This window comes from Jaculus jaculus, chromosome 1 (genome assembly GCF_020740685.1).
Source record: "Jaculus jaculus isolate mJacJac1 chromosome 1, mJacJac1.mat.Y.cur, whole genome shotgun sequence".
NCBI lineage: Eukaryota > Metazoa > Chordata > Mammalia > Rodentia > Dipodidae > Jaculus > Jaculus jaculus.
The window spans coordinates 306715709-306742584 of NC_059102.1; the positions used below are offsets into that span (position 1 = coordinate 306715709).

Genomic DNA, 26876 nt, shown 5'->3' on the forward strand with positions numbered 1-26876 from the left:
AACAATATTTCTATATGGATCATATATATGAAATTTTAATAAATAACTTTTAAATCACTAGTCATTTCTCACCACTAAAGTCACAGTTACTGTATTCTGATAAAAAATAAAATGTTGGGCTAAATCAACAGTATGTGTATGTGTATATATATATTTTTTTCACTGATTAAGAAACTATCATAAAAGCAATACCTAAAGCATATAAAAACACAAGTACATAATTGGATCCTGCAAAATAAGGTATCCTGGTAAAATGAAGAAATTACTTGTAGGGAAATGCCAGTTGATTTTTCAAGCAGTAAGAAAAGAGGGTATGAAAGAGGAATAATTTTACTACCTTTGGTCTTTCCAGAAGATGTTAGGTATAATGTAGAAATATTGAGCTTTAAAATTACAGCTTGTGCTGGGCATGGTGATACACGCCTTTAATCCCAGCACTTGGGAGGCAGAGATAGGAGGATCACCATGAGTTCAAAGCCACTCTGAGACTACATAGTGAATTTGAGGTCAGCCTGGGCTAGAGTGAGACCTGACCTTGGATAACTAATAATAATAATAATAATAATATAGCTTGTTATCTTAGAATTATTGTTTTCAGCTGCCTTAAAGACTTTCTAAGCTTTACCTAACAGGCTGTTCTAGATTTGTCTTTCTACAACTTCAAATCCACTGAAAATTCTAGTCTTGAAAGTCCACAGGAAATTTCCACAAAAACATATATTTTCCAGTTTTGTGGTTCTTTAAAAAGAAAGAAAAATATAAATCTAAACAAATAAAATAACTCCAAAATTTTTAGAACACAAACAGTCCAGTACAGTTTGAAATGAAATTGATTGAAAGGAGTAGAAACAATGCCTACTGATTTCAGTGCCATACATACTTAATATTTATTCAAATTAATTATATTATTTGAGATGTTAATCCCTAAGTGCTTTCAAATCTATTTCCAATCTGGATATGTTCATTAACAATGAACAAAAATACATTTAGTAAATATATTAATTTCTGTTGATTGTAACTCCTGTCTATTTTAATATTCACAAAACCTGAGAGATTTTGTTTTCTTCAAACACAGAGGTAGAGTAAAGCCATTTGGCAAAGATGGTCTTATCACCTGATCCATAAACTCATACTTATCCGCCTTTCTTTCTTTTTCTTCTCTTACGTCCCAAGGGTGCATTCCAGAATCTTAAGGGCCTCAGGAGATAGTTCATGGGCAGAGTGTCTTTGCTCAGGCATGAGAACCTGATTTCCATCCCTAGTACCCACATAAATGTAGGGCATGGTGACACATGTATGCAATCACAGCACTCAGGAAGCAGAATCAGGTAGATCTTGGAGCTTATTGGCTAGCTTGTCTAATCTGATCAGTGAGCCCTGGGCCAGTGAATAAGTCTGTCTCAAAAAGAGGTGAGCAAAGTACCTGAGGGTGACACCTAAGTTTGTCTTCTGGTCTCCACACTTGCGTGCACATATGTACTTGAACCTGCACATACATGCACACACAAATATGCGTGCACACTAAAGCACACCACATACACATATATGCTCAAGTAAAAACATATAATCAGTCATGACTTCATCCCTCCCACCTTCTCAGACATGTCTGTCATGCCACGACTCTTCCCCTCTGTGGGTTCATTCCTGTCAGCATATTAACAGAATTTGGAATCTCCAGAATTGAACTGTGTTTGGCCTCATATCACATTCCAACTATTGTCCATTTCTTACTCGCCTGTTATTTCAGTCTTCTCCACTTTTCTGAGACAAACATCCATCCAGAGGCTGCTTATGTGAAGAAGGGGTTTATTTCAGGGTTACTAAATCCAGGGAACACCATCCTTTTCATACAAGCAGAAAGAAACTACTGCAGAAAGTAAATACCAACAGCAGCAAGCACAAACCACCACCAGAGCTCAACCTACTCTGAACTCACCTACTAGGGCTGGACTGAAGATCTGCCCGAAACACACCTTAGAGCTGGACTCTATGATCCACCCCCAGTATCATGCCCCCTTGTAGCCTGCTAGAGGTTCACATTGCAAAGCTCAATTTCAATGAAACATTTGAGTCTATGGGGCCATATATTTAAACTATCACATTTAAAATTCCACACCTACATATAAAGCTACTCAGAAAATTTCAGTGCACTCTTCAACTTCTCCAGTCTTATCAAGCTCTCCAGTAGATTTCATATTAACAAGTACAATAGACCATTCTCATCTTTAAAAGTTCTCCATTGTGTTTGACATAGTTGTCCAGCCATGCTTTTTGAAACTCCTGTCTTGTAACTCAAACATGTACCATTTTCCTCTGTTTTCTTTAAAGCCCTTTTGTTGATTCCTTCCTAGTATCCCTTGGAACACTGTTCCTTCTCCTTCCCACCTTTGAAGTGTTGGCTGCTTCAGGGCTTCAGCTTTCTCTTCTGCCATGCTGTATTTTGAGGGCTTCTTTTTTGTTCTAACCACTCTCACAAATTATAGGATTTCATCCAGATCATATAACCTTAAATAGTATCTATGTTTTTATTTTTTAGCTGAGCAGACCTCTCTCTTGCTATGTAACATATCCAATTGAATGTCTAATAAACTTATCAGACCATTTCCTTTCCGTATATAAACAGCTTCCTGTCTTGATAAACGTCAGCACTGTGTACCGTGTAGTCAATTCCTCTCTCCACAGGCTAATCTGTCTACAAATCCTGTTGCTTCATTTCTCAACTGTCTCAGGTGTAGTCTTGTATTTCCACTTTCACTGCTAGTGCCTTAGTCTTATCCACTACCCACCAACCATGAACTATGCAGTACCTGCTATTGAAGTAGCCTGCTTCACAAGCTACCTTCCTGCATGTTCCTTTTGTCACTTTGTTTCATTTTTCATAGTAGTTCTTCCAGCCTTTGCAAAGCATAAATAACATGTCTTCTATGCTCCTAGAGTAAAATGTCAAGTTTTTAACATGTTGTATAGAGTACTGCGTCACACAACTCTAATCTACAGCAGCCCAGTCTCCTACAAATGTCCAGTTGCTTAATAATGTATCCACACTGGGTTTCCTTCATCCCTCCCATAAGAAGTAGTCTTTCTACCTTGTCCCCCTTATGCTTAGCCTAAATGGTCTATAGACTTTCTAAATATCAGGCTTCTTTGAAGACTCAACTCTATTATTATTATTATTATTATTGTTATTGTTATTATTATTATTGTTTTGTTTTTTCAAGGTAAGGTCTCACTGTAGCTAAGGCTGACCTGGAATTCACTGTATAGTCTCAGTGTGGCCTGAAACTCAAGGTGATCCTCCTACCTCTGTCTCCCATGTGCTGGGATTAAAGGTGTATGTCACCACACCCAGTAAGACTCAACTCAAATTATTTTATCCTTACCAAAAAGAGAAAAAAAGAACTCCTTCTCCTACAAATACCCTGAGAAGTTACTCTTTTTCACTTATTACCTTTCTTTGTTTAAAAATAAAATTTCTAGAAGGCAAAGCACTTTGACAGTCTTATTCAATGTTGTCTCTATAGATAGTACCTAGTATGTACAACATTCCCAGGAAATGTTTGTTGAATAAATGAGTAATCAATGACAGAGCCAGTATTCAACCACAGATAGACTCACTCCATTTTCCATGCATTTTGTTTTCAATATAGACTGTCTTGTTATAATAATTTCTAAATTTTATATTCAGTCTTTATATTACAGTATTATCAGCACTTAGGAAGTACATAGTCAGGATATACTATATATCTAAGGTATAATGTTATATGCTTAAATCTCTAAATTGTTGGTAGGAACCTTTGTTATATGGGAAAATTTTTAATATTCCAGATAGGTATTTAATTGTTATATAGTTGAAGGTACTTGCCTTAATAGTTAAAACCCAGTTGTTAGTATATTTATATTACTACATATCCAATTAAATAAACTAAGAAGTACTCATCCATACTAAATGTAGGCATAATTTCTTCCCATTGAGATATCTTCTTTTATTTCTATGGGAAACAATCACCAAAACAGAAACAAAATGTTCTAAAATTACAAATTATAGTATATAAACCATGTAAGTAGTCCAGCTTATTTTGACCAAAGAATGTCTAAAGAAACATTACAGTTTCAATATAACAAAGGAAGAAATAATATTAAAATTCTTAAAGCTGGGCTGGAGAGATTGCTCAGTGCTTAAGGAACTTGCCTGCAAACACTAATGACCCAGGTTCATTTCCCCAGTACCCACTTAAAGCCAAATGCACGAAGTAGCACATGCATCTGGAGTTGGTTTGCAGTGGCTAGAGGCCTTAGTGTGCTCATATTCATTCATATTCATTCGTTTGTTCACTCATTCATATTCCCTATCCTTCTATCTATGTGGCTCTCATTGCAAATAAAAATATTTTTTTAAAAACGTCTAGGTCGGGCTGGAGAGATGGCTTAGTGGTTAAACGCTTGCCTATGAAGCCTAAGGACCCCGGTTTGAGGCTTGATTCCCCAGGACCCACGTTAGCCAGATGCATAAGGGGGCTCATGCGTCTGGAGATCGTTTGCAGTGGCTGCAGGCCCTGGCACACCCATTCTCTCTCTCTATCTCCCTTTTTCTCTGTCTGTCTATTGCTCTCAAATAAAAAATAAAAATAAAAAATAAAAAGGCTGAACATTGGCCCAAAGAGAAACTTAAAAAAAAAAAAAAAATTCTAGGTCATTCTCAACAACATAGCCGGATTGAACCCAGCCTGGGCTTATGAGACTTTGTATCAAAAAGTTCTTTGCCTAAATGACAATTTTCCTTGCAAAAATATGCATACAATATGTTTAAAGGAAAGTAATTTCAGTTTTATTCACACTCACTGCTAACTCATTGTGAATGTTTGCTTGTTTTTTAGTTTGTTCTATCTAGGGAAATGATGGGTCCTTGCTTGAACATCAGATTAATTGATTTTTTAATCTTAAAATTGTATTTTAGGAGGTGGTGTTATGAACAAGAATGTCATAAGAAAACATACATTTTTGTCAACTAGCTGAGTTTTACAATTGCACATACTACCCCATACTTAACATGACTAAGGACTGCTGTGATCCTCTTCTTGCTATGGTCAGAAGTGCTTGGTGATCAGGAAATCAGAAGTCTCGCACATGAGCCAGTGGGCTCTTTCCTTAGTGCTTCTGTGATTTCTAGATTACATGTTTAAACTTTCTGTCCTGGTGACCAGAACTAGCTTAGTGAAGCCTAAGATAAACATAAAATTAAGTCAAACATATGCATTTGATGCTTTATCTTAACACTTAAATTGGCCTTTATTCATGGGCTTTTTAATTAATATGCATTTGGATGAGATCTAGACATAAATAAAAATAATCCTTTTCCCTTTGAAAGGTACAGGGTCAGATATAATTTTTGAATGTGTTCAAGCATCTTTCATATTTTTCACTTCAGCTCTTATTTTTTGAAAATATTTGAGGGTGATAGCATTATCCGGCACAGAAAATGAATTAATACTAAGTTTACTGTCAGCATTTAAACATCAGTAGCCCTTTACCTATTTCTTCCCACTTCTGTTTTCAACCTTGATTAAAAACTATGTGTACAAGTGGGGTGTGGTGGCGCACACTTTTAATCCCACCACTCAGGAGACAGAGGTAGAAGGATTGCCATGAGTTTGAGGCCACTCTGAGACTACATAGTGAATTCCAGGTCAGCCTGGGCTAGAGTGAGACCCTACCTCCAAAAGAAAAAAACTATGTGTACACATTCTATAGAATAGACACCTTAAACAAACTTGGATGTTTTGCTTAATAATTTCAAGAAATAAAATTAATGATCTTTAGGAAAGGTTATATGTAATCTTAAAATATGAAGTGCTCCCCCATTTTGAAGTCATACTATCTGTAGTGTTGTCTTTGATCGACTTCTGTTACAGAAACACATACGTTTAGTATTTTCTTTTGAAAAAAATCAATAATTACAAAACATGGATTTTCTTTTAAATATACATTGAGATTTTATGGCATTTTAAAATAAGCAGTGCAATACTTGACAAAGAATCACCTTCCTTTTGAAATATGATCTTCTAAATATTATAGACTATTTAATAAAAACATTGTACTTTGATGTTCTGATAATCACTAGAGTTTTTAGCTCTCTTGCTGTAACAGAAAGCAGCTTGAAAGGATTTGTCCAGACTATAGCTTGTGGTTTTGTAATATAGATATTACCTCTTTAAAAACACATCAGTGTGGGGCTGAGGAGATGTCTCAGCAGGGCCCGGGTTTGATTCCACAGTACCCATGTAAAACCAGATGTTCAAAGTGGTGCACGTGGCATGTGTCTAGAGTTTATTTGCAATGGCAAGAGACCCTGGTGAGCCCTTATGCTGTCTGTTTCTGTCTCTCTCTGTCTCTCTGTCTGTCTCTCAAATAATTAAATAAATTCATACACATCATTGCATATAAAAGGTAATTTGAATAATTGTGAGGTTTAGAGTACCAAGGAGTTTGATATAGAGTTTGATTCTTATGTCTCCCATCTCATGAGCAAAAGGCTTACTGCATAGAAACTGACTTATTTTATACAGGTAGGTACACACACACATGCACACAGAGGCACACATACATATAAAAATATATATACTTGTTTATCTTTAGAAGAAATTATACCTAAAGTTGATACATCCCATTTTTTCAGAATTTTTTCCATTTCAAGTTTTTCATCCAAAAACAAAGTACATTACTATTTACCCATCAGAAATTTAAGACCAAAGCATCCTTAAGAAGGATTCAGGTTTGTGTGGACAGCATTGAGTGTTCAGTATGAAAGGATAAAAAGAGGCTTCAGTGAACTTAGACTGATAATGTTTTAAATAACAACAGTAACTTGAAATGTACATCTTTTCAAGGGCTGGGGTATTGCTTAGTGGCAGCATGTGTGAGCCCCTAGATTCAATCCCAATACCACCAAAAAATTGCATCTTTTAAAACTGATATAAAAGAAAAAATTCCATAGAGCTACATTTACATAAGTGGTCAGACTGAATCCTGAAAGCACTCTTCATCCTCTGTATACATTAGGGGTAAAGAAGTTTCTTTACAGTTGTATCTTGCTTTTTTCCTCCAAAATCTACATAAGGGAAATACTGTGTATTATTAGAAAATAACCAGCCTTATTTTAAGTGGTGATAATGTATTTACAACTAGTATAGGTATTCCTATATGTAAATTTATATTGCTTAATATTACCTGTATATCTTCAAATATGTGTGGTAGTACATAAAATTTGGGTTTGATAGTCCTGTAATCTCAGCACCTAGGAGGTAGAGGGAAAAGAATATGAGAAGTTCAAGGATAACCATGGGCTATGAAGCCCTCACTTAAAAAAAAAAAATAAGTATGTGCATTCCTACCTCCTTGAAGAATTTTGAACATTGCCCAGCTTGCTTTTAAGCCCCAGATTGTCAAGTTTATACAATCCCAAAGACAGCGAGCATCACAAAATGAAAGTGCTACCCCACAAGTGTTCTCATATCCTGTGTACTTTGCTAAGAGAAACAATAATAGCAGTAAGCCTGAACATAGGTCTGTGTATAGGAAATGATGTATGTGTTCTAACTAAAACTCCCACCTTTGATTTACTATTTCAAAAGTAAGCTCACTGGATATCAAGTAAGATATTTTAAAGTATGTAAAGAAAATTTCTTAGTTTTGTTCCTAAAGGTGTTCTGTCATTTGCATTAATCATGACTTAGAATGAATAGAGTTTTGATTGAATTACCTTATTTATACAAGCAGTCCACTTTGACTATGGTAAAGGAAAGGTCTGATTGGCCATGGCATTATTCTAGTGCAACCGTAATTAGCATGCCTCTGTGTAGGCATAAATCTCCATGAGTTACATAAAGGCCCTGTAAATGCAAACAGAAAGCATGTGTATGAAACATGCTGAGTGTCACCCGGTATCTTAACTGTCCAGATTGTATGCAGAAACTAGACTTTCTTAAGAGGTTTTAGGAAAATCTCTATCATTTCAGATGTCCTAACACTAACAACACCAAATATATAATACAGCAGTGTATTGTACTTGTGAGAGACTTGAAAATGTAGTAATTTAAAGGTACACAGATATTAATTAAAGTAATAGCCATTCTTCTACAAAAAATGAAATGATAAAGTTACAGATGCAGACTAAAGAATTGTTCAATAAATACATAAATCCCATCTAAGCACTCTGGCTCTGGGGTCATTACACCTCACTAACTTTAATAAAATTCAAGAGTTGTTAATAGTCCATTTTTGAGTTGGTTTTGCTGAACTTAGTAAATGTAAGTATCAGTCCTTAAACTGCCATGGACATCAGTGATAAATTTCTTCTATTATTTCTTTATATGTATATCCCCATGTAGGTTGTTTCCTTAAGCCCTTTAAAAATAATTTCAAGATTGGTAATTGGGTTAAACCAGAGCAGTGGTTGTTGGAATCATCCTTCCACATTCTCATCCACACTGCATTTTTGTGGCATAAGCACATGGGGTGCTTAATCCTATGTTTTAAAGATGGTACATAAACGATCTGTAATTAGCCTTAAGGCTAAGTGGAAAATAGATTTCAATTTTTGTAATAATCTAATAAATTAACAAAACAAATTCTTAAATACCAAGAAAGATTTTGAGATAAATATACAGACTGACTGTAGTGCAGCTCTTCTCATTCAGGCTGGTTACCATGCAGAAGTCTAACACCCTAACCGTTCTACACGACACCTAGTAACCAAAACATTTATCTGACTAGGATTTCATACTGAAACTCCTAAATTAATGTCTAAAAAGTAACAAATAGTACCTCCTAGCATAGATCTTTAAGAATGCCCTAATAATGAAAAAAATCTTTTTGTATATTTGTCGTTATAAATTAATTAAGAATCAAATGTTCATGCTTTCTTGCTTGAACTTTTTTTTTTTAATTAGTTTTCTATTCAGCAAATACAGGCAGTTTGGTACCATTATTAGGCTCATCCGTGACCTACCCCCTCCCCAATGGGTGCTTGAACTTTTAATAAACACATTTAATGTGGTTACAATTTACATTTTGTCTTTCATTTTGGAAAACTACTGCTTAATTTGATTAAATTACCAAGTAAGTCTCTACTTCGCAAATACTGTTTTGTATTTATCAAACATCATTTGCATTTATTTAGCAAAAACAAATGAAACAAACAAGTCTATGAGGTAAATTGGAAATCTTCCAGTAAACATCTTAATAATTTTTAAGATTGTATTTAATTTTGAGGATGCACATTCATCTATCTCTTATGTAGGTAATAATATTTCAAAACTATAAAATATTCCCAAACTATATTATTTAAGGACTTTAAGGACATGAATTTTCACCTAAAGTAAACATTATTTTTATGTAAGATAGGCTGGTATTTTGTCAGTAGGAGTAGCATGGCTGTTAGCTGATTGAATTACCTCTAACTTTCTTTTTAAACATCAGATTTTTGCCTTACAAAGAAAAGGGGGAAATTGCTGTAGCCCATTTTTTATAATGGGGATGTTAGATTTTTATTTTATTTCTTAAATTTACTCATTTCAATAGAGCAGTACAACTAAGATTCTAGTTGGACTTCAATTACAGTAACTAAAGGTTGTTATTCACATTTTAACCAGTTAGTGCAGGTAAGAATTTTAGTACTAGCATTAACTTTTGAATTATGTTGGAGGTATTTGACTTTACAGCATGTTTTATTTCTTTTCATTTCTTATTAGTATTTTTCAGTACTTAATAGTCTCCTGCCCCCATCTTCATCCAGAGCACTCCTTTCTGTTCAACATCAGAAACATTTTCCTTTCTGGCATGTGCTTTCGAGTTCCCCAAGCAGTATAAGCAAATTGGAAAGTTCAGCTGTCATTCTTGGAAGGTCATAGATCACACTAGCAGCCTGAGTAATCCAAGAGGTTTTAAGTATCATAGCATTTAGTTTAAAGTAAAATTTGCTCTGACAGGGCTGGCAGACCAATAGGAAAAAGAAATATTTGTGCTTAGAAAAGTGCATATGTAGAGACCAAGAGTATAACTGATGGCTGGAAGTGATTTCAGTCTAAAAAAACAAATCATTAAGAGAGTGCATAGGGGTAAAATACACAGTTCATATTTTAAAGAGTCTCAAAATGAACCAGCAACTAAGGTTAGCATTACATAGTAACGAGTTGTGGTGCTCGGGATTTAACTCACTCAGTGCCAGATAGTATGCTTAAACTATCACTGAGAAAAGATTGCTACTTAAATGATATTTTCTACTTTAAGCCTGCAGCAGTAATTTTTGTAGTTAAAAGAAAACCAGGGTATTATGACAGATTATATAAACGTTGTACCAGTAACAGTCAAGTAGTTATTTAAAAGATGCTCTAATGACTGTTTATTGACCCAGAGGTTATTTAAGTTACTCAGTAAGTTCCCTTAATATGTGGTGCTGTGAATCAAGACATTCCTTGATATTTTAGAACCACCAATTTCAAGAAGTCCTTGTACATAATTGAAGACATGGAAGTTGAAAATGATTACATGGTATACCTTCAATAATAGATTGCTAAGATCACTTCACCTTGGTAATTATATTTGAGAATTTCTATTAGGAACAGATTAAAAGGGTTTTTTTTTCCATTAATAGTTACAAATAGAGAAAAATAACTAACTTTTAGTAGTTCATTTCTTTGAAATCACTGTTCTCTTCAAGAAGGCAAGTTTTTTTAAAAAAAATGTATTTATTTATTTTCAAGGAGAGAGTGAGAGAATGAACATGTCAGGGATTCTAGCTGCTGCAAATGAACACTAGATGCATGTGCCACGTCATGCATCTGGCTTTATGTGGGTACTGGGGAATTAAACCCGGGTTATTAGTCTTTGGATGCAAGCACCTTAACCATTGAGCCATCTCTCCAGCCCATAAAAAGTGAGTTTTGAATCACAAGGTGTGTTTTCCTTGAGTGTGCAAATAAGAACAAACTTTCTAGCAGATGGCAGTCTGAGCCAACATGAAAACTACCCCACACTAGTCGAGAAGGCGACTTGTGGAGAGGGCTCTACTGCAAAAAATTTCAAGCCTAGGTCAGAGGTTCAACACTCACCCAGGAAATATCCCAGATAAATAAAATTCCTAAGTACTTTCCAACTATATGGCTAATGATGAAAACCAGAAACCCTTTCCTGATACCTAGAAGTACTGCTATCCCTGAGTGCCCAAAAGACATCTTGACATTAGTGCTGCTAACTTACTTATAACTTCTCTGTCATCAAATCATATGGTCCCAAGCCTTGGAAGACTGAACTTCCTGCTACCATGAGCACACTAACAGTTAATAGCCACAGGAAACCCAGGTATCTGCTGTCTGAGCCTCAGTTTCCACAGTGTACTCTAAGACAACCTACTGGTTCTGGCAGTCTACTTTCCAATCAGTTGCAAACGTTTATTTTTCTCATCTGAAAAGGTCATACACTGCTTTCCCTGGCATCTGTGTGTGCTTAAGCACCACCATGAATGCCTTATTCACAAGGGACAGTCTCCTGAGGTGGAGGCTTGTCCAAGGTATCTGCATCAACCCAATAGTGCCCTGTCCATGTGGAAGGCCAGTACCCCACCATGACCTTGAACATAGTGCTTAACAGACTATTTTGCTGTTACAAATGCCAACTCAGCTACTGTATGGAGAAGGCAGTGGCACTGATAGAGAAGTGACTCCAAGAGAGCTCATCAAACACCAGAGCTGGCCCCTTCTCATCACCCAAAGTACTTGTGGCAACTGTTGCACCAGGCCACAACCCGTAACTTCCCAGGTGCCAGTCTGCCACTCTCCTAAAGTGCCAAGGAGGTGCAACGTATCATCCATCACCCATGTGGCCAGTACTCTCTTGTCCAGGGACTCAAGTTCATTACTGATAAAAATGTGACTAAGGGCTATAAAATAAAACAGAATCTTATGATACCTATTGTGGCTTGATTCAGGTGTCCCCCGTAAACTTAGGTGTTATGAATGCTAGGTTCCCAGATGATGGAGATTTGGGAATTAACACTTCCTAGAGGCAGTGTATTGTTGGGGGTGGGCCAATGGGTATTATAGCCAGTTTCCCCTTGCCAGTGTTTGGCACAGTCTCCTGTTACTGTTGTCAACTTTATGTTGGCCAGAGGGTGATGTCCACCGTCTGCTCATACCATCGTTTTCCCCTGCCATCATGAAGTTTTCCCTTGAGTCTATAAGCCAAAATAAATCTTTTTTTTTTTTCAAAAGCTATTTTGGTCAGGTGATTTCTGCCAGCAATGCAAACCTGACTGCAACAATACCAAACCAAATTCATAAGGAAAATAGAAAATGCATTAAGTACCAAAAGGTCATATAGACATGGGATTATTGAACTAAACACCCATTAGTCCACTTGGGGAAGACGGAACTGGATTCCCCATATAAAGCCTAAAGCTTCAAAGAGCTGTCTTTTGCTCAAGGATTCAAGTTTGAATTCACCAATCCAGAAAAATGGCTGTGCATCCCAGCCATAGTTACAAGAGGGAAGTGACCCATGAAAAGGAGAAATCACAAGCTTTTTCCATGCCCATGACTATATTTTGAATTTATATTATGCATGTTTTTCAGGGAATCCCAAGTCAGGAATTTATCAGTCAGATATTTTCATGACAATAAAACCTCTGGGTTTCAAATATAAACAAATACTGAGCCTCACTTTAGGAATAGTTCCACAGCTGAAGGACCAATACATAGAAAACAAAACAACCAAAAATGCACCTGAAGGCTAGGGAGATGTTTCATTGTTAAAGGCACCTGCTTGAAAAGCCTGCTGGCTGCGTTCAGTTGCATAGTTCAATTGCATAAAACCAGATGCAACATGGCACATGCACTTGTGATCCCAACACACCTAAGACATTGGGAGGTTGGGGCAGGAGAATCTGAAGCTGTTGGCCCAGCTAGTCAAGAGTAGCAAAAGACCATGTTTCAAAAAAGGTTGAACACAAACACCTGGAAGTTGTCCTGTGACCACACATATGCCATGATATGAGCACCATATACATGCACTAAATAAATAAAAATTTTAAATACTTTTTTAGAAATGGACTTTAGGTCTTGGGTGAGGCCTAAATGGTTAAAGACATTTCTTTGCAAAGCCTGCAGTCTGAGTTAAATTCTCTAGTATCTACATAAAGGCAGATGTAAAGAGGTAGAATTCAATTGCAAGGACAATAGGCCCTGGAGCACTCTTAATCACTTTGCATCTTTCTCCCTCAAACAGCTTTTTAAATGTTTTTATTTATTTATTTTGAGAGAGAGAAAGAGAGGAAGAGGCAGAGAGAATGGGCACACCAGGGCCTCCAGTCACTGCAAACGAACTCCAGACACGTGTCTCCTTGTACATCTGGCTTATGTGGGTCCTGGGGAATCAAACCAGGGTACTTAGGCTTTGCAGACAAGTGCCTTAACCACTAAGCCATTTCCTCAGCCCTCCCTCAAATAAATTTTTTAAAAATTAAATAGCTAGGACTTGAATGCACAGTAAAAATTTTAAAAACATCATGAATGAAAATTTTAAAGCAACAGCAAGATCTTTAGAGTACCCAGCAACTAGGCTGAGGAGAAGAATTCTAATCACACCCATAAAATGTAGTAAGTTAGTCTTAATAGAAAATATGGTGATAGAGCTAGAGAAATGGCTCAGCTGTTAAAGGCACTTGCATAGCCTACCCACCTAGGTTCAATTCCCCAATACCCACATAAAGGCAGATACACTAAGTAGCACATGGATCTGGAGCTCATTTACAGTGACAGGAAACACTGGTTGTGCCCATAATCGCTCTGTTTCTCTCTCTCTTTTCTTCTCCCTTTCTCTCCCCCCTCATACACATACACACAAACAAATATGAAAATACAATGATAAATAATGATAGAATAAAAACTAAAAGTTATAATATTCTCACATAAAAATATAAGTGTCAGGTTCTGGAGTGGAAGTAAACAACATCAAAGAATGTGAAGAAGAAAACCATAGTTTGATATTAGAGGAGGGTCAGTGCAATGGAATTTCATGACCATTTGGAGAAAATTAGTGACTACTTCACATGTGCTCCCTTCATCATTAGTGCAAATTACTTTCTGTCTGAAGCATCAGTGTCGTCACTGAATTGGAAGAATCTACCCCACTGCCCTATTTTTTTCCCTTACAACTAACAGATATACTTAATTTTTTAATAAACTCCAGATGAGTTCTTTAAATTCACATTTCTAGTACTTATATGATTCCCACTTAATTTTAGGGAAAATATTACTTTGATTTCATTTAAAATACCATTATTAGGCTGTGGAGATGGCTTAAGCATGCAAATCTGAATTAGACTCCCAGAACCCAACTAAAAATCTAAGTGTGACCATACACATCTGTAACCCAGCCAGGGTGTGTGTAGAGAATGGCTGGGGCTTACTGACAGAATAACTGCAGCTCCTGATGGAGGGAGAGACCATGTCACAAGGAAAGTACTTGGATAAGCAATAGAGAAAAACACTCAAAGCTCTCCTCTGGCCTCCACATGCATATACTATACCACACATACCCCACAAACACACACACACACACACACACACACACACACACACACACACAATCATTCTTTTTTTTTTTTTTTTTTTTTTGGTTTTTTGGGGTAGGGTCTCACTGTAGCCCAGGCTGACCTGGAATTCACTATGTAATCTCAGGGTGGCCTCAAACTCACGGCGATCCTCCTACCTCTGCCTCCCAAGTGCTGGGATTAAAGGCATGTGCCACCATGCCCGGCTACAATCATTCTTTATAATGCTTTAAACATTTTATCAGTGATGAAAAATATAATTATGCATATAAAAGATTAAGAATAAAAATTAAATGTAAAATGACACGTAAGACAGTCATTCATATATATATATTAAAATTCACTAAAAGACTACTTAATCATCTTCCTAGATTTCATTTTCTCAATGATTCAAGTTCAAAGCAATAAGTAATACCTTTGAGCAACCTCAACTATATGTTTGATACAAGTAAATTTATTGAAACAAGATGCCATTGATATCAGTCCAATGAAAATATTTAATTATATTATAATAATAGTACTTTTACATGTATATTCATTTTTTTGGCATCTCATAATTTATCTTAGGCACCCATATTTACAAGATTATTTATGTAGTGCTTTACAGGTATTCCTAGTTTGTGCTAACTAAAACTGGTGTTCATTTACAAAATGAAACCATTAATTATCTGAGGAGGTAATGCAAACTATATTATGCCAATGTTAAATGTACAGAGTTTAAATTTGATAAGCCTTGCTGTAAAATTTTTAGTATAGTGTGAGCACTCAGTGGTACAACAAGGTCGCCATCTAGTGGTTAGTCTGTAAATTACATTTAGATTTCAATTTAATATTTTACTGTACAAATGGTATGAATGTTTTATAGGCATCTCATTTGGCGCACATTTCATTTAACAGTGGTTTCAGGAAATATTCTCTTCCTGTTAAATAGTTGCTAGCTTCTTAAACTTTCTGATTTCATCTGCATGAAATACCATGGCCTTCAAATTATTGAATAAAGCATTTTCCTAAAGGAAGAGTGCTGTTTCATTAAAATTGTCTGTAGTCTTTAAAGTTTTCATCAAGTTTTGAAATTACCCTCTTTTTCTCTGTTTTCAAATGGTAAAGCTATAACTAAAAACTCATTTCCAAAGATAAAATATGATATTCCTTGTGAAATGTAGCATATGTTATCACTATTTTCTCTGTTGTTTCCCCTTCAATGGACCTTCTGTATTTCATGTTTCAACACCATAATGTCTCTTAAATGTTTTTTTCCATGTCTTAGTCCCCCAAGCCCCATTTCTATCACAGATAACTTCGTATAGTATAGAATTGAACCATTCCTTTTCTTTTTTTTTAATTTTTGTTTATTTATTTGATAGTGACAGAAAGAAAGAGGCAGAATGAGAGAGACAGAAAAAAAGAGGGACGCTTCAGGGCTTCCAGCCACTGCAGATGAACTCCAGATGCATGTGCCCCCTAGTGCATCTGGCTAATGTGGGTCCTGGGGAATCGAGCCTCGAACAGGGGTCCTTAGGCTGCACAGGCAAGCACTTAACCACTAAGCCATCTCTCCAGCCCAAACCATCCCTTTTCTTGAAAACCATTGACAGTTCTCCAAAAACATGTGATTCTTAGCACAGTATGTGAAGAGTTCTGATATCTAGTCCTACCTTCCACTGTTGTTCATATTATCAGCTTGATACTTTAACCACAGTGTGCTATCAAACTGCTTTTCTGGTCTTTAGCTGCTACTGTCTCATTTTGGTATCACACTACCAGCAACTCTCTTTACTGTTAATCCTGGTTGTCTTCACAGACTTATCCATTCACACATTCAAATGCTTTCTGTATGTCCATTCCATGTCAGCTGCAATGCTGGAACACTACAGAGTACCAAAGAATAAGACAGTCAAATTTATGGTGTTTCCATGCTAAAAGGAAGTATCATTGACAAAATATATACTGTCAGGAAAAATAATGGCAAATGGATTGAAACTGTTTCTTTTCTATGAAAATTTTGTAGTCTCCAGGATTCCTTTATAGAAATTGGCATGTATTTCCAATGTACTTACACTAAATAGTCTTCTCTTCTCTCTCTCTCTCCATACATATAATCTATGTTACATAATATGTATATACAATTTATATTACATATGTATATTAAGGTAATATTATTTTCAGAGCTTTTCTGTCTTTACCACCTCCAAAAGTTTCAAACAAGGACCATGTGTCATTATTGCCTTCTAGTACCTGTTTTTCTTTTTCTTTATACAGTATCTTCATACATAACACTTAGCACATTATAAAAGTTCAACAAACATTTGTCCCACTTGAATAGACAGGTGGATATAGAAAGAAGAACAATTATGTAGACCAAAGTTTCCCAGAGCAAGTCACACCTTAGGCAAAATTATTCTGAGGTTCAATTTATATTTTGGTAATACAGAAATATAAGATGCTGATTTTTATTCAATTATCAGTATATTGAAGTAATTGATTAAAAACATAAATGTTCCATAAATTTAACAAATCATTGCATGCAGTTATATAAAATCTTTAAAAGTTTCTTCCAGTGAGAGCTACTTCATGTCAAGTACTTTCACTTGATGGCCCCAAAATAATCCAGGGCAAGAAAGATGGCTCAGCAATTAAAGACGCTTGCTTCCAAAATAATTGCAGCCTTAGCAGTCTGTGATTCACAAAGAATAAGTGGTTAATAAAAATCACAATTCCTTGATGAGAACTATTTTGACAATAGACCTAAATATAAAAAAGGCATTCAACACTATTGTATGTGAGCTTTTGATGTGTGGCTGCGTTATAAATATGCATATATACTTAGCTTACTTTGTGATAGTGATTTTTATATTTTTAAGATCAGGTCAGCTTTATCCTATATTCATAGGGGTCAGATATGGTACCTCATTACCTTCTGTACTGGTTTCATAAGTATCATATAAATTTCAACTATCTCATCGTAAGGTAAACAGTGAAAATATAGTGATTTTAGAAGGCAAATGAATGGCATAGATTTGAGGCCATGTCCTCAGGATTGAAGTGAACAGAGGTGGTGATGCGGTTACAGAACAGAACTAGACTCTGTGGTTCTGAGGGTAATTAATTCTAAGACTGATTTCTGGAATGATGAGTGAAATAAAAAACTTTGAAACATTTGACGTGTCCAGAAATAAAATGAACTGCCTTATCAAAGTTGTGAGCACTCAAATTTCTGGAAGTATTTAAACAAGGACTCAATGAAATCTGCTGAAGATGTTGTGAATGGAAATATAAACAAGATGATTTCAAAAAGTGATACCAAGTCAAAGATCTTATAAACGTATGAAAAAGGATTAACTCTATTCTCTCTGGGGGCTGTGGCATCCAATAATAAATTTATTTCTTATTCTGTATTCATATTGCTGACTTAGGCATTTAAGAGAAGAAAAGCATGTGTTGCTCTTGTCAGATTTTAATAAAATGATGATGCTTTTCAATTATGCAGCACTTTTCACCCAAGGATTTCTAAGTGCTTTACCAATATGCACTAATAAAACCTCACAAACGGCCAGAGGTAGGTGGTTTTCTTCGCTTTCTCCAGGGATGTGGCACAGAAGTTCACTAAGAACTTAAGTGTGCCTCATTGCTCTTGCTGGCTGCCGCACCCTTAGAATGTGCTGCATGTGAAGTGTCTCCTGTCATCTTCAGATTTCAGTTTTCCCGCTGGACCATCCCAAGTCTTAGGATGTGGTCCACCTTTTATAGATATTAGACAAGTTCAGTCTCTGCTTGCTGTGCACCAGTGAAACTTCAGGTTTATAAGGGCAGATTTTAAATGTATTTTATGTTTATTGTTGATTTAAAATATAATTTCTCACTTTAAAAATGTGCTTTCATTTTCCTTTCCAGGTACCTAAAATTATTGTTCTTGAGATACAAAGTTTAAGGGCAGATTTATTCACTGACCCTACCATTCCTAATAGTCTTGTTACAAGAACACCAGTTCCATTAGAAGATGCTAGATTTTGTTAATTCAAGTTCCAAAACATTTCTTCCGAACACTAAGGATAAAAGTTAAATTTCACTAAGGAACTAATCTTCAGATAGTTGTACATGCTAGCATAGAACTAGTCTTGAAATAGTTGTACATGCTAATATAGAAGTAGTCTTCAAGTAGTCGTACATGCCAATACAGATGGACCTAAAGATTTTATGTGGGTTCAGAATAACAGGAAGCAAATTTGTACATATAAAGACACATTATGTAGGATGGGATTAAGTTCTAATATAAGTAGCCAAGTATATGAACTATTACATAATGTCATGTGCTTGGGGCTGCATAGATGGTTTAGCAGTTAAGGCGCTTGCCTGCAAAGCCTAAGAACCCAGGTTCAATTCTCCAGGTCCTACATTAGCCAGATGCACATTGTGGTGCATGCATTTGAAGGTCATTTGCAGTGGCTAGAGGCCCTCATTCACCCATAGATCACAGCTCAGTTTACCTAGGTCCTCAGGTCCTATTGTTATTCTAAGTCAAGGTTTAATGGATCAGGAAAGCACAATTTTTACTGAAATACTGCTTTGCTGAATTTGTGGTTACTGTCAGCTCCAGAATAAACCTGAAATATTTCTGCTTCCTTTTAAGATGATAAGTTATATTAGGCTGTCCTAATTTTGAGCCAGATTCCACATTAAGAGAGAAAGTAGAATTAATAACCATGTGAGCCAGAGGAATATCCATCTCCACATTTTAGCACCCTAGAAAGTCCTTACCCACTATATTAGAAAAATCCAGAGTTTCACAGTAAGATTTACTTCAAAAGTCAGTAATTTGCAAGCTGGGCATGGTGGCACATGCCTTTATTCCCAGCACTTGGGAGGCAGAGGTAGAAAGATCACCATGAGTTCAAGGCCACCCTGAGACAACATAGTGAATTCAGGTCAGCCTGAGCTAGAGTGAGACCCTACCTTGGGAAAAAAAAAGAAAGAAAGAAAAACAGTAATTTACAAATACAATTGGTCTTTTATAATACATTAAAATCTATAACCTCTCAAAATACCCCCTAAATTATTGTATTTTAAATATTTTCAAAAGGTTGAGTCAGTCCAAGTTTCCACCTTTGAAAATTTTTTCCCAAATGATACTTACAGAAATTTAAAAAGTTAGCAGGGCATGGTGGCACATGCCTTTAATCCCAGCACTTGGGAGGCAGAGGTAGGAGGATCACTGACAGCTTGAGGCCACCCTGAGACTACATAGTGAATTCCAGGTCAGCCTGAGCTAGAGTGAGACCCTACCTCGAAAAAACAAAAAAATAATAATAAGAAAATTGAAAAGTTAAATGCTGTCCTTGCCTTGTAACACACACTAACTTATGTCTGTAGGTGAACTGCTGACTGCATAAGCAGAGCTTGCCTCCACAGCCTAAATGCCATGACACTCCAGCCCTGAGACTTGTGGATTCAGAAACTTGGAGGCATATGCAGGAGCAGGTCTTGCACTCACTTGGGGATGTAGATTCAACAATGTGACTGAAATATTAAGAGAATATCTACATTTACAATGAAAAGTAACACCATTAGCCATGTCTAAATATATTCTTCAGTGGCTTGGCACACCACATGGGAAAACAGTGATCAGAAGTTTCCTCATTAATCTTAGATATCAAGAACAGGGGAATTAGACAACTGGACTTAGAATGGCTTCCATTTCTGAGAATCTGTGTCCTCTTTCTCATTGTGGAACATATGAGGCAAAAGGTCAGCTACTCCTGACGGTACTGCAGGCCACCAGAGCACCAAGGAATAGCTTATGTTATTACTGCCTACAACAGAGCTAAGCAGCTCCTTACTGAGCTCCAACACCACACACTCCCTCCCTTCCTACTGTCTTCTTTTTCATAGACTTGCAGTGATACACTGCATAGGCCTCTATGCGGTGCCCTGTAAAGAAGTGCTTTTGCACATTTGATCTAGATTTGCTGTGTGTCTGATTCCCAAATCTTGAAAAAGAGCTCACCATAGCCCCTACACTGAGAGATGACAACAACATCAATTTGACCTTACAAATTCTGCTTTCAGTATTAAAGGAGTTGATTAAAAATGTAAGGAGCGATTGATTTTAACAAATAGGAAGATGAAGAGGGAATGAAATGAAGTCTGTGAACTATGTCATCACCATTTATATATCTGAAGGTTATCAAAAGGCATGAATATTTGGATTGTGCTTCAGGAGTTTTCAGCAGCCAGCTTTATTTTATAATTTTAAACTGATGCAGTTGTATCTGATGAATGAATAGAAGCTGCACTTATTGCTGTAACATCTATTTCATTACCTCTAGACTAGTATTTCCCTCTTCATCTCAGCATTTAACCTCTCTGCCCATGGAAGCAAACTATGAAAGGGTGTTTGTAAGTTACCACTTTAAAATAAAATGCAGACATAAAATTTTTGCCCTGAGAAATTATGGTTTTTCATAAAGAAGGAGCCTCAAAAGTTTTATTTCTCCAGGGTCATAGTGCAAATACTATCCTGAACTTTATATTTTGACAATTCTTTTCCACCAGGCAGTGGGTTTACATGAACTGTAGATCTTACATGTCTCTTGGTTCTTTGTATTGATTCTTTAGTTATATTCTGATACCTATATACACATGCACATCCATGTTATTTGAATCTTTGACATTTTAATAGGTCCTCAAGTGTTTCAACTTACATGCACTTTGTGAGAGGAAGTTAGTGTCAGTGTGAATATATTATAATCAGATTGATGTTTTGCTAGTGAAAAATCATCTTTTCAGGTTGGACAATATCAGTCCTAAGTTATTTGAATATATTTATATTTCAAAGATTACATTTCCACATTATAAATGGTTTTCTTTGGCTGTAAATTAAGCTCACTAGCATTCACTGCATGAGCTATGCATGAGCATGTGACAACTGCCATATTTGCCTGGCAATTAAATATTTTGTCATTTTACTATGTCAAAAATTCTCTATTAATAGTGCATTGTTGAACATATTTACCTCTAATTGATTTATTAATATACTAAAGAATAGGTTTAAATAATTACTTTGGTTTTCTTTAATTTCCATAAAGTTGAATGGGATTTCATAGTTATTTCACTGTTACTCAAGAAAATTGATATACTATTTAGTTTTTTTGTTTGTTCATTTGTTTGTTTTGCATTGGCGAATCAAGATTTAAAGATAAAATCTGGCTATTCTGCAAATTCTGTAGAATTCTCTGTTTTCCAGCTTATGATATGATTAGGCCATTTTGAAGCTCACTACTAACACTCACATTGCAGGCCCTCACTAACAGGGAATTAGTCCTTTATCTTTGAATGACAGAAACCTTATTATAAATAGCAAAATTTTCTTTTATTACTATCTTAAATTTATAATTTCCTAGCAACAAATTACTAATAATTGCTAGCATATAAAATATTTTCATATTCTTTCATACAATATAATTAAAGCAAACCTCTTATCTGATTCTTCCTCTTTGTTTAGAAGAGAACTTACTGACAGAAGTTTCTAATATTTTAGCACATATTGTTAAAAGTAAACATCTTATGCACATTTTAATGAGAAGATAAAAAGCTAATGAAGCTAATGCTATCCCCAGAAATCACTATTGCTGCTAGAAAAAGAACCTTGGAGGTGTGAAATTCTAGGTCTCTTATTCAACCTGCATTGTGGCTGTATGCTGGCAAATAAAGCTTATCATTTGATTCTTTCTTTTCAGTCTTGGAATGGATGGCTTTGGTCAGCCAGTAGGCATTCTTGGACGCCCTGCTACAGCTTATGGATTCCGCCCTGATGAACCTTACTACTATGGTGGCTTTGGGTCACGATAAAGTCGCCCCTGTCTGTGTGTACTCTCAGATCAGAAGAAATCTGTGTGGGATTGGTTAACTTTGGAACTTGGATTAATAATGCATGTTGATACTTCTGTGGGGCTGTGTTTTATGCTTTTCCATGTCATTAGCTACAGAGTGACCCCAACCCCTGTCTTCTGTTAAGTACAACTGATTCTAACAGTGTTCAGCTCACTCATCAAGCCACATCTTGATGCAAATAACATTTCCATGAGACTCAGTGAATGTTGAGACACTAGTAGACTGGAAAACAAATGCTACATTATGTACAGGAAGTGATTGGTTTCCATTAAAAAGCAGTATAAAGTATGAGTGAGCCAAAGTCATGTGTTGATGTGGTATTTCATAAATAATTACATACTTACATAAGGTACACATGAATTTTTTTTTTGCCTTTCCTACTTGTAAACTCATTAACATCTCCTGTGATATATTCTACCTTTAAATTTTATTTTAAACCTCAGCTTTTTATTCCATGCTATGTTCCTTAAAATGTTCCTTCACAATGGTATTAACTGTGAGCTTATTTTATCACTGTAAGATATACTATAAGTGATATTGTGTATCAGTGTGGTCTTTTAAGTGACTTGGATTCATGACCTAATTGTCTCTTTGAAGCAAATTTCATCTCTGAAGAAAATTGCATTGTTTATAAGCTAGAGACTAGGTGGTGGGAACTGGAGAGGTATACCTGATAAATAATGAGTTTTGAAAACTCATGAATGTACAGCATTTAAAAATTTACTTGAAAAAAATCAAGCACATGAAATAAATATAATCCAAGGAGTTTCTGGATTGCCTGCTATCTCAGGAATTATGAAGCCTCAGAACAATACATAGATAAAAGACAAGATTTCTGCCTTGGAGTTGAAAATCTCATTAATGTTACCATACTGTTGAACATAATTTATACTTTAGCATTAAGTAGTAGAGCTGGCAAGATCCTTTGGAACAACTCAGTGTGTCTGGTGGTATAAGAAAGTACAGGATGCTCTTTAGGAACTATAAATCTAAGATGTAGTTGATGTTCTTGAAGTCACAGCCTAATTGATCTTTTTGAAAGCATACATTTATTACCTTATTAAAACTTGAAAGGGCTTTGAATCTATCCTAACTCTCATTTTTACAGTTGGAAAAAATTAAAACAAGGAGATATTAAATGACTTTTCCATGCTTATATGTGTAGTCAGTGAGACCTATCTACTCACTTTTAGAATAGCAATCTCAGTATAAAATGTCTTCTTGTGATTTACCATACACGCAAACTATAAGTATATATATATATATAAGTGGCATTAATATAAACATAAGTCACCTTATCAACCGACTTAAATAGAACATTCCTAGTAATTCCTAACTTGGAAAGTTATGCATGCTTTCCTATTTATTTCCATTACTTTACTACTTTACAAATTTAGAAATTATCTTTCCACTCAGGTGTGACTGGGTTTAGTATGGCCTTGTTTATGAAAGAACATTTACTAATTAGATTATTAATGTAGAAAACTAACTATTGTGTACTTCTGAGAATAAAGAGGTTTGAAATTGGGCATTTTTTAAAAATGTTACTGAAAATGTGAGTCACATTGTCTTGGCCTCACCAGATTTTGACCACGAATTAAGGTCCTACTTACTTTAAGGAATATGTTAGAAAATTTCTTGAGGGAGAAAGTAAAATTTTCTTAAGTTTCAATTTCCTGCATATGGTTATCCAGTTTGTGCAGCACCATTTGTTGAAGATGGATGGACTGGGGCTATAGCTTAATGGAAGAGCATTTGTGTAGCATTCATGTAGCCCTGGGTTCTTTAAAAAGTCACCTTGGGGACTGGGAAGATGTTTTGGTGCTTAAATACACATGCTGGCAAAGCCTGCAGGCTCAAGTTTGATTCCCTAGTAGACATGTAAAGCCAGGTACACAAAATGGCACATGCATCCAGAGTTTGTTTATAGCAGCAAGAGGCCCTAGCACCACACATTCTCATATTCACCTCTCTCTCCCTTACTTGATTTCTCTCTCTCATTTTTGTGCTACCAGGGATTTAACCTAGACCCCTTGTATATATTAGGCAAATAAGCACTCCACCACCGAGTGCATCCCCTGCCAAGAGACGGATAGTCTTTAAGAAAGAGTCTGGAGAGATTGCTTAGTGGTTAAGGCTCTTGTCTGCAAAGCCAAAGGACCTAGGTTCAATTCCCTAGGACCCACGTAAGCCAGAGTTGCACAAGATGTCACATGCATTTGGGGTTGGTTTGCAGTGGCTAGAGGCACTGGTGTACCCACTTTTTCCCTCTCCCCCCCCCCCACTATCTCTCTCAAATAAATAAATAATAAAATATTTCTTTAAAAAAAGAAAAAAAGATTTCAGAAGGTACACTTTCCATAACAAAAGTGCTTTTTAAATAATGCAAAATTACCCATCAGTAGAATGAGGAAGATACAAGGTAATGATATGGACACTGAAAACAGACTGGCAAATATAAATAGTTATTATGAAACTAAATGCTAATGTAAAATATTTTTTCCTGAAAAATTATACATGACAAATCCAGTGATAAATGATGTAGTTTTAAGACTCAAAAAGTAAGCTGAAGGGATAATGTTTGTGAGACCTTTCAGCATCTCCCATCCAACTTGGGCTTTGAGTACAAAGGGAGAAGCCTTCTCTGAGAATTCAGGCATGGCATTTGAAAGACTTTGAGGTTTGAATTTATAGTATGTATATCAAATAAACAAGCTCTGGAGCACCTGACAGAAACAAATTCTTCAGAGGAATGTACTTTCAACTCAGGTTCCACAGATGAAGATCAACTTCAGCACAAGCTTGCATGGAAAAATTACAGGAGGTGGAAACAAGCCACACTAGCAGGAGAATGAGGCTTCTGCCTCCATGATCTAGAGATTGCAAAGCAAATCTACTTAAAAGTTAAGTATGGAAGCCAAAATATGAGGAGGAAAGATCAGACATGAAAAACTAAACATTGTAGAGGTAAAACATGTTTGCTAAGCAGAGAAAGAGAGATTCGACAAGGAAATGATGCTAGAACTTTTAATTCCTTGTTTTAATTTTCCTGCGTGTCTTGTACATTGAATATATTCCTCCTGTGCTCTCCTATTCCCTCTCCCAACCCCTTTCTGTTAGTCCCTGTGTTCTTCTAGATAATGGCACTCCTACTTTCTTGTCATATATATCTCCATGATTTTATGTCTCTATATAAAATCAAGGAACTGCAAATGAGAAAACATGACATTTGTCTTTCTAGATTGACTTAATTTAACATGATCATAATCAGATGCATCCAAATGATGTAACATTTTTTATGACTGAAAAATTCCATTGTGTATATATTCTACTTGTTCTTTATCCACTCCTCTGGTGTTGAACATGTGTATTGGTTCCATAACTTAGCTATTGTGGAAAGCTATAATAAACATTGATGTGCAGATATCTCTAGAATATGATATGTTGATTTGGAATCCTTTAGGTATAGCTGGGTCATATTGAAGAATGTGTTTGTGTGTGTGTGTGTCTGTCTGTCTGTCTGTCTGAGTCTGTGTGTAAATCTTCCATTAACTTCTATATGAGCTGGACTACTTTACATTCCCACCAGTAGTGTATAAGATTTCCCTTTTATCCACATACTCCCCAGAAATTGTTCTTTTTTTTTTATAATTTTTATTTATTTATTTAGTTAGTTAGTTATTTGAGAGCAACAGACACAGAGAGAAAGACAAATAAAGGTGAGAGAGAGAATGGGCACGCCAGGGCTGCCAGCCTCTGCAAACGAACTCCAGACGCGTGCGCCCCCTTGTGCATCTGGCTAATGTGGGACCTGGGGAACCGAGCCTCGAACCGGGGTCCTTAGGCTTCACAGGCAAGCGCTTAACCGCTAAGCCATCTCTCCAGCCCAGAAATTGTTTTCTTAATGACTACTATTCTGACTAGGGTAAGACCGAAGCTCAACATAGTTTTTGTTTGCATTTATGAGTTGGCTAATGAGATAGAACATCTTTTCATATGCTTATTGGTCCTGTATATTTTGGCTTTTGAAAACTATCCATTTTGCCACCAGATTTTCACTAGTCAAGATGCAACACAGATAAAAAATAGAACTGATGGTAATTAGAGGGTGTGTTGATACCTCCCCCCTGCCAAACCACTCCCTTCCCACACCACACACAGGCGCACATGCACACACACCCTGAGTTGCGAATCCTAGGCTTTAGTGCTGAAGACAACTAAAGCAGAGCTTAGCTGGCCTGTAACTGCTCCACTGCCCTCCAGCTCGCTTGACTTCTCGGGTTAGCTTGGAGAGGTACTAACAGGTCTCACCCTCAGCAGTCTGCTGGTCAGAACAGAGAAGCCTGTGCTATACCAGTCTGCAATGTGCAAGACTCTGGAATCCCTC

General features: G+C 36.2%; 1 protein-coding gene and 1 long non-coding RNA gene across 3 annotated transcripts in view; one reads left to right on the forward strand and one right to left on the reverse strand.

Annotated features, from left to right (window-relative positions):
- Kifap3 (kinesin associated protein 3) overlaps window positions 1-25915 on the forward strand; it is a 143593-nt gene extending 117678 nt beyond the window's left edge. Inside the window, exons 20-21 of one of the 2 annotated variants that reach the window (XM_045147576.1) lie at window positions 18090-18158; window positions 22336-25915. In XM_045147576.1, the coding sequence (XP_045003511.1) occupies window positions 18090-18135 (46 nt within the window). In that variant the 3' untranslated portion in view covers window positions 18136-18158; window positions 22336-25915. The remainder of the gene's footprint in view (window positions 1-18089; window positions 18159-22335) is intronic. The other variant, XM_004658798.3, reaches the window with a different exon arrangement.
- Window positions 7237-26876, reverse strand: part of LOC123460125 — a 45260-nt gene continuing 25620 nt past the window's right edge. The window contains exons 3-4 of the long non-coding RNA XR_006636800.1: window positions 7757-7886; window positions 7237-7291 (exon numbers count right to left, since the gene is read on the reverse strand). This is a non-coding gene — a long non-coding RNA (uncharacterized LOC123460125). The remainder of the gene's footprint in view (window positions 7292-7756; window positions 7887-26876) is intronic.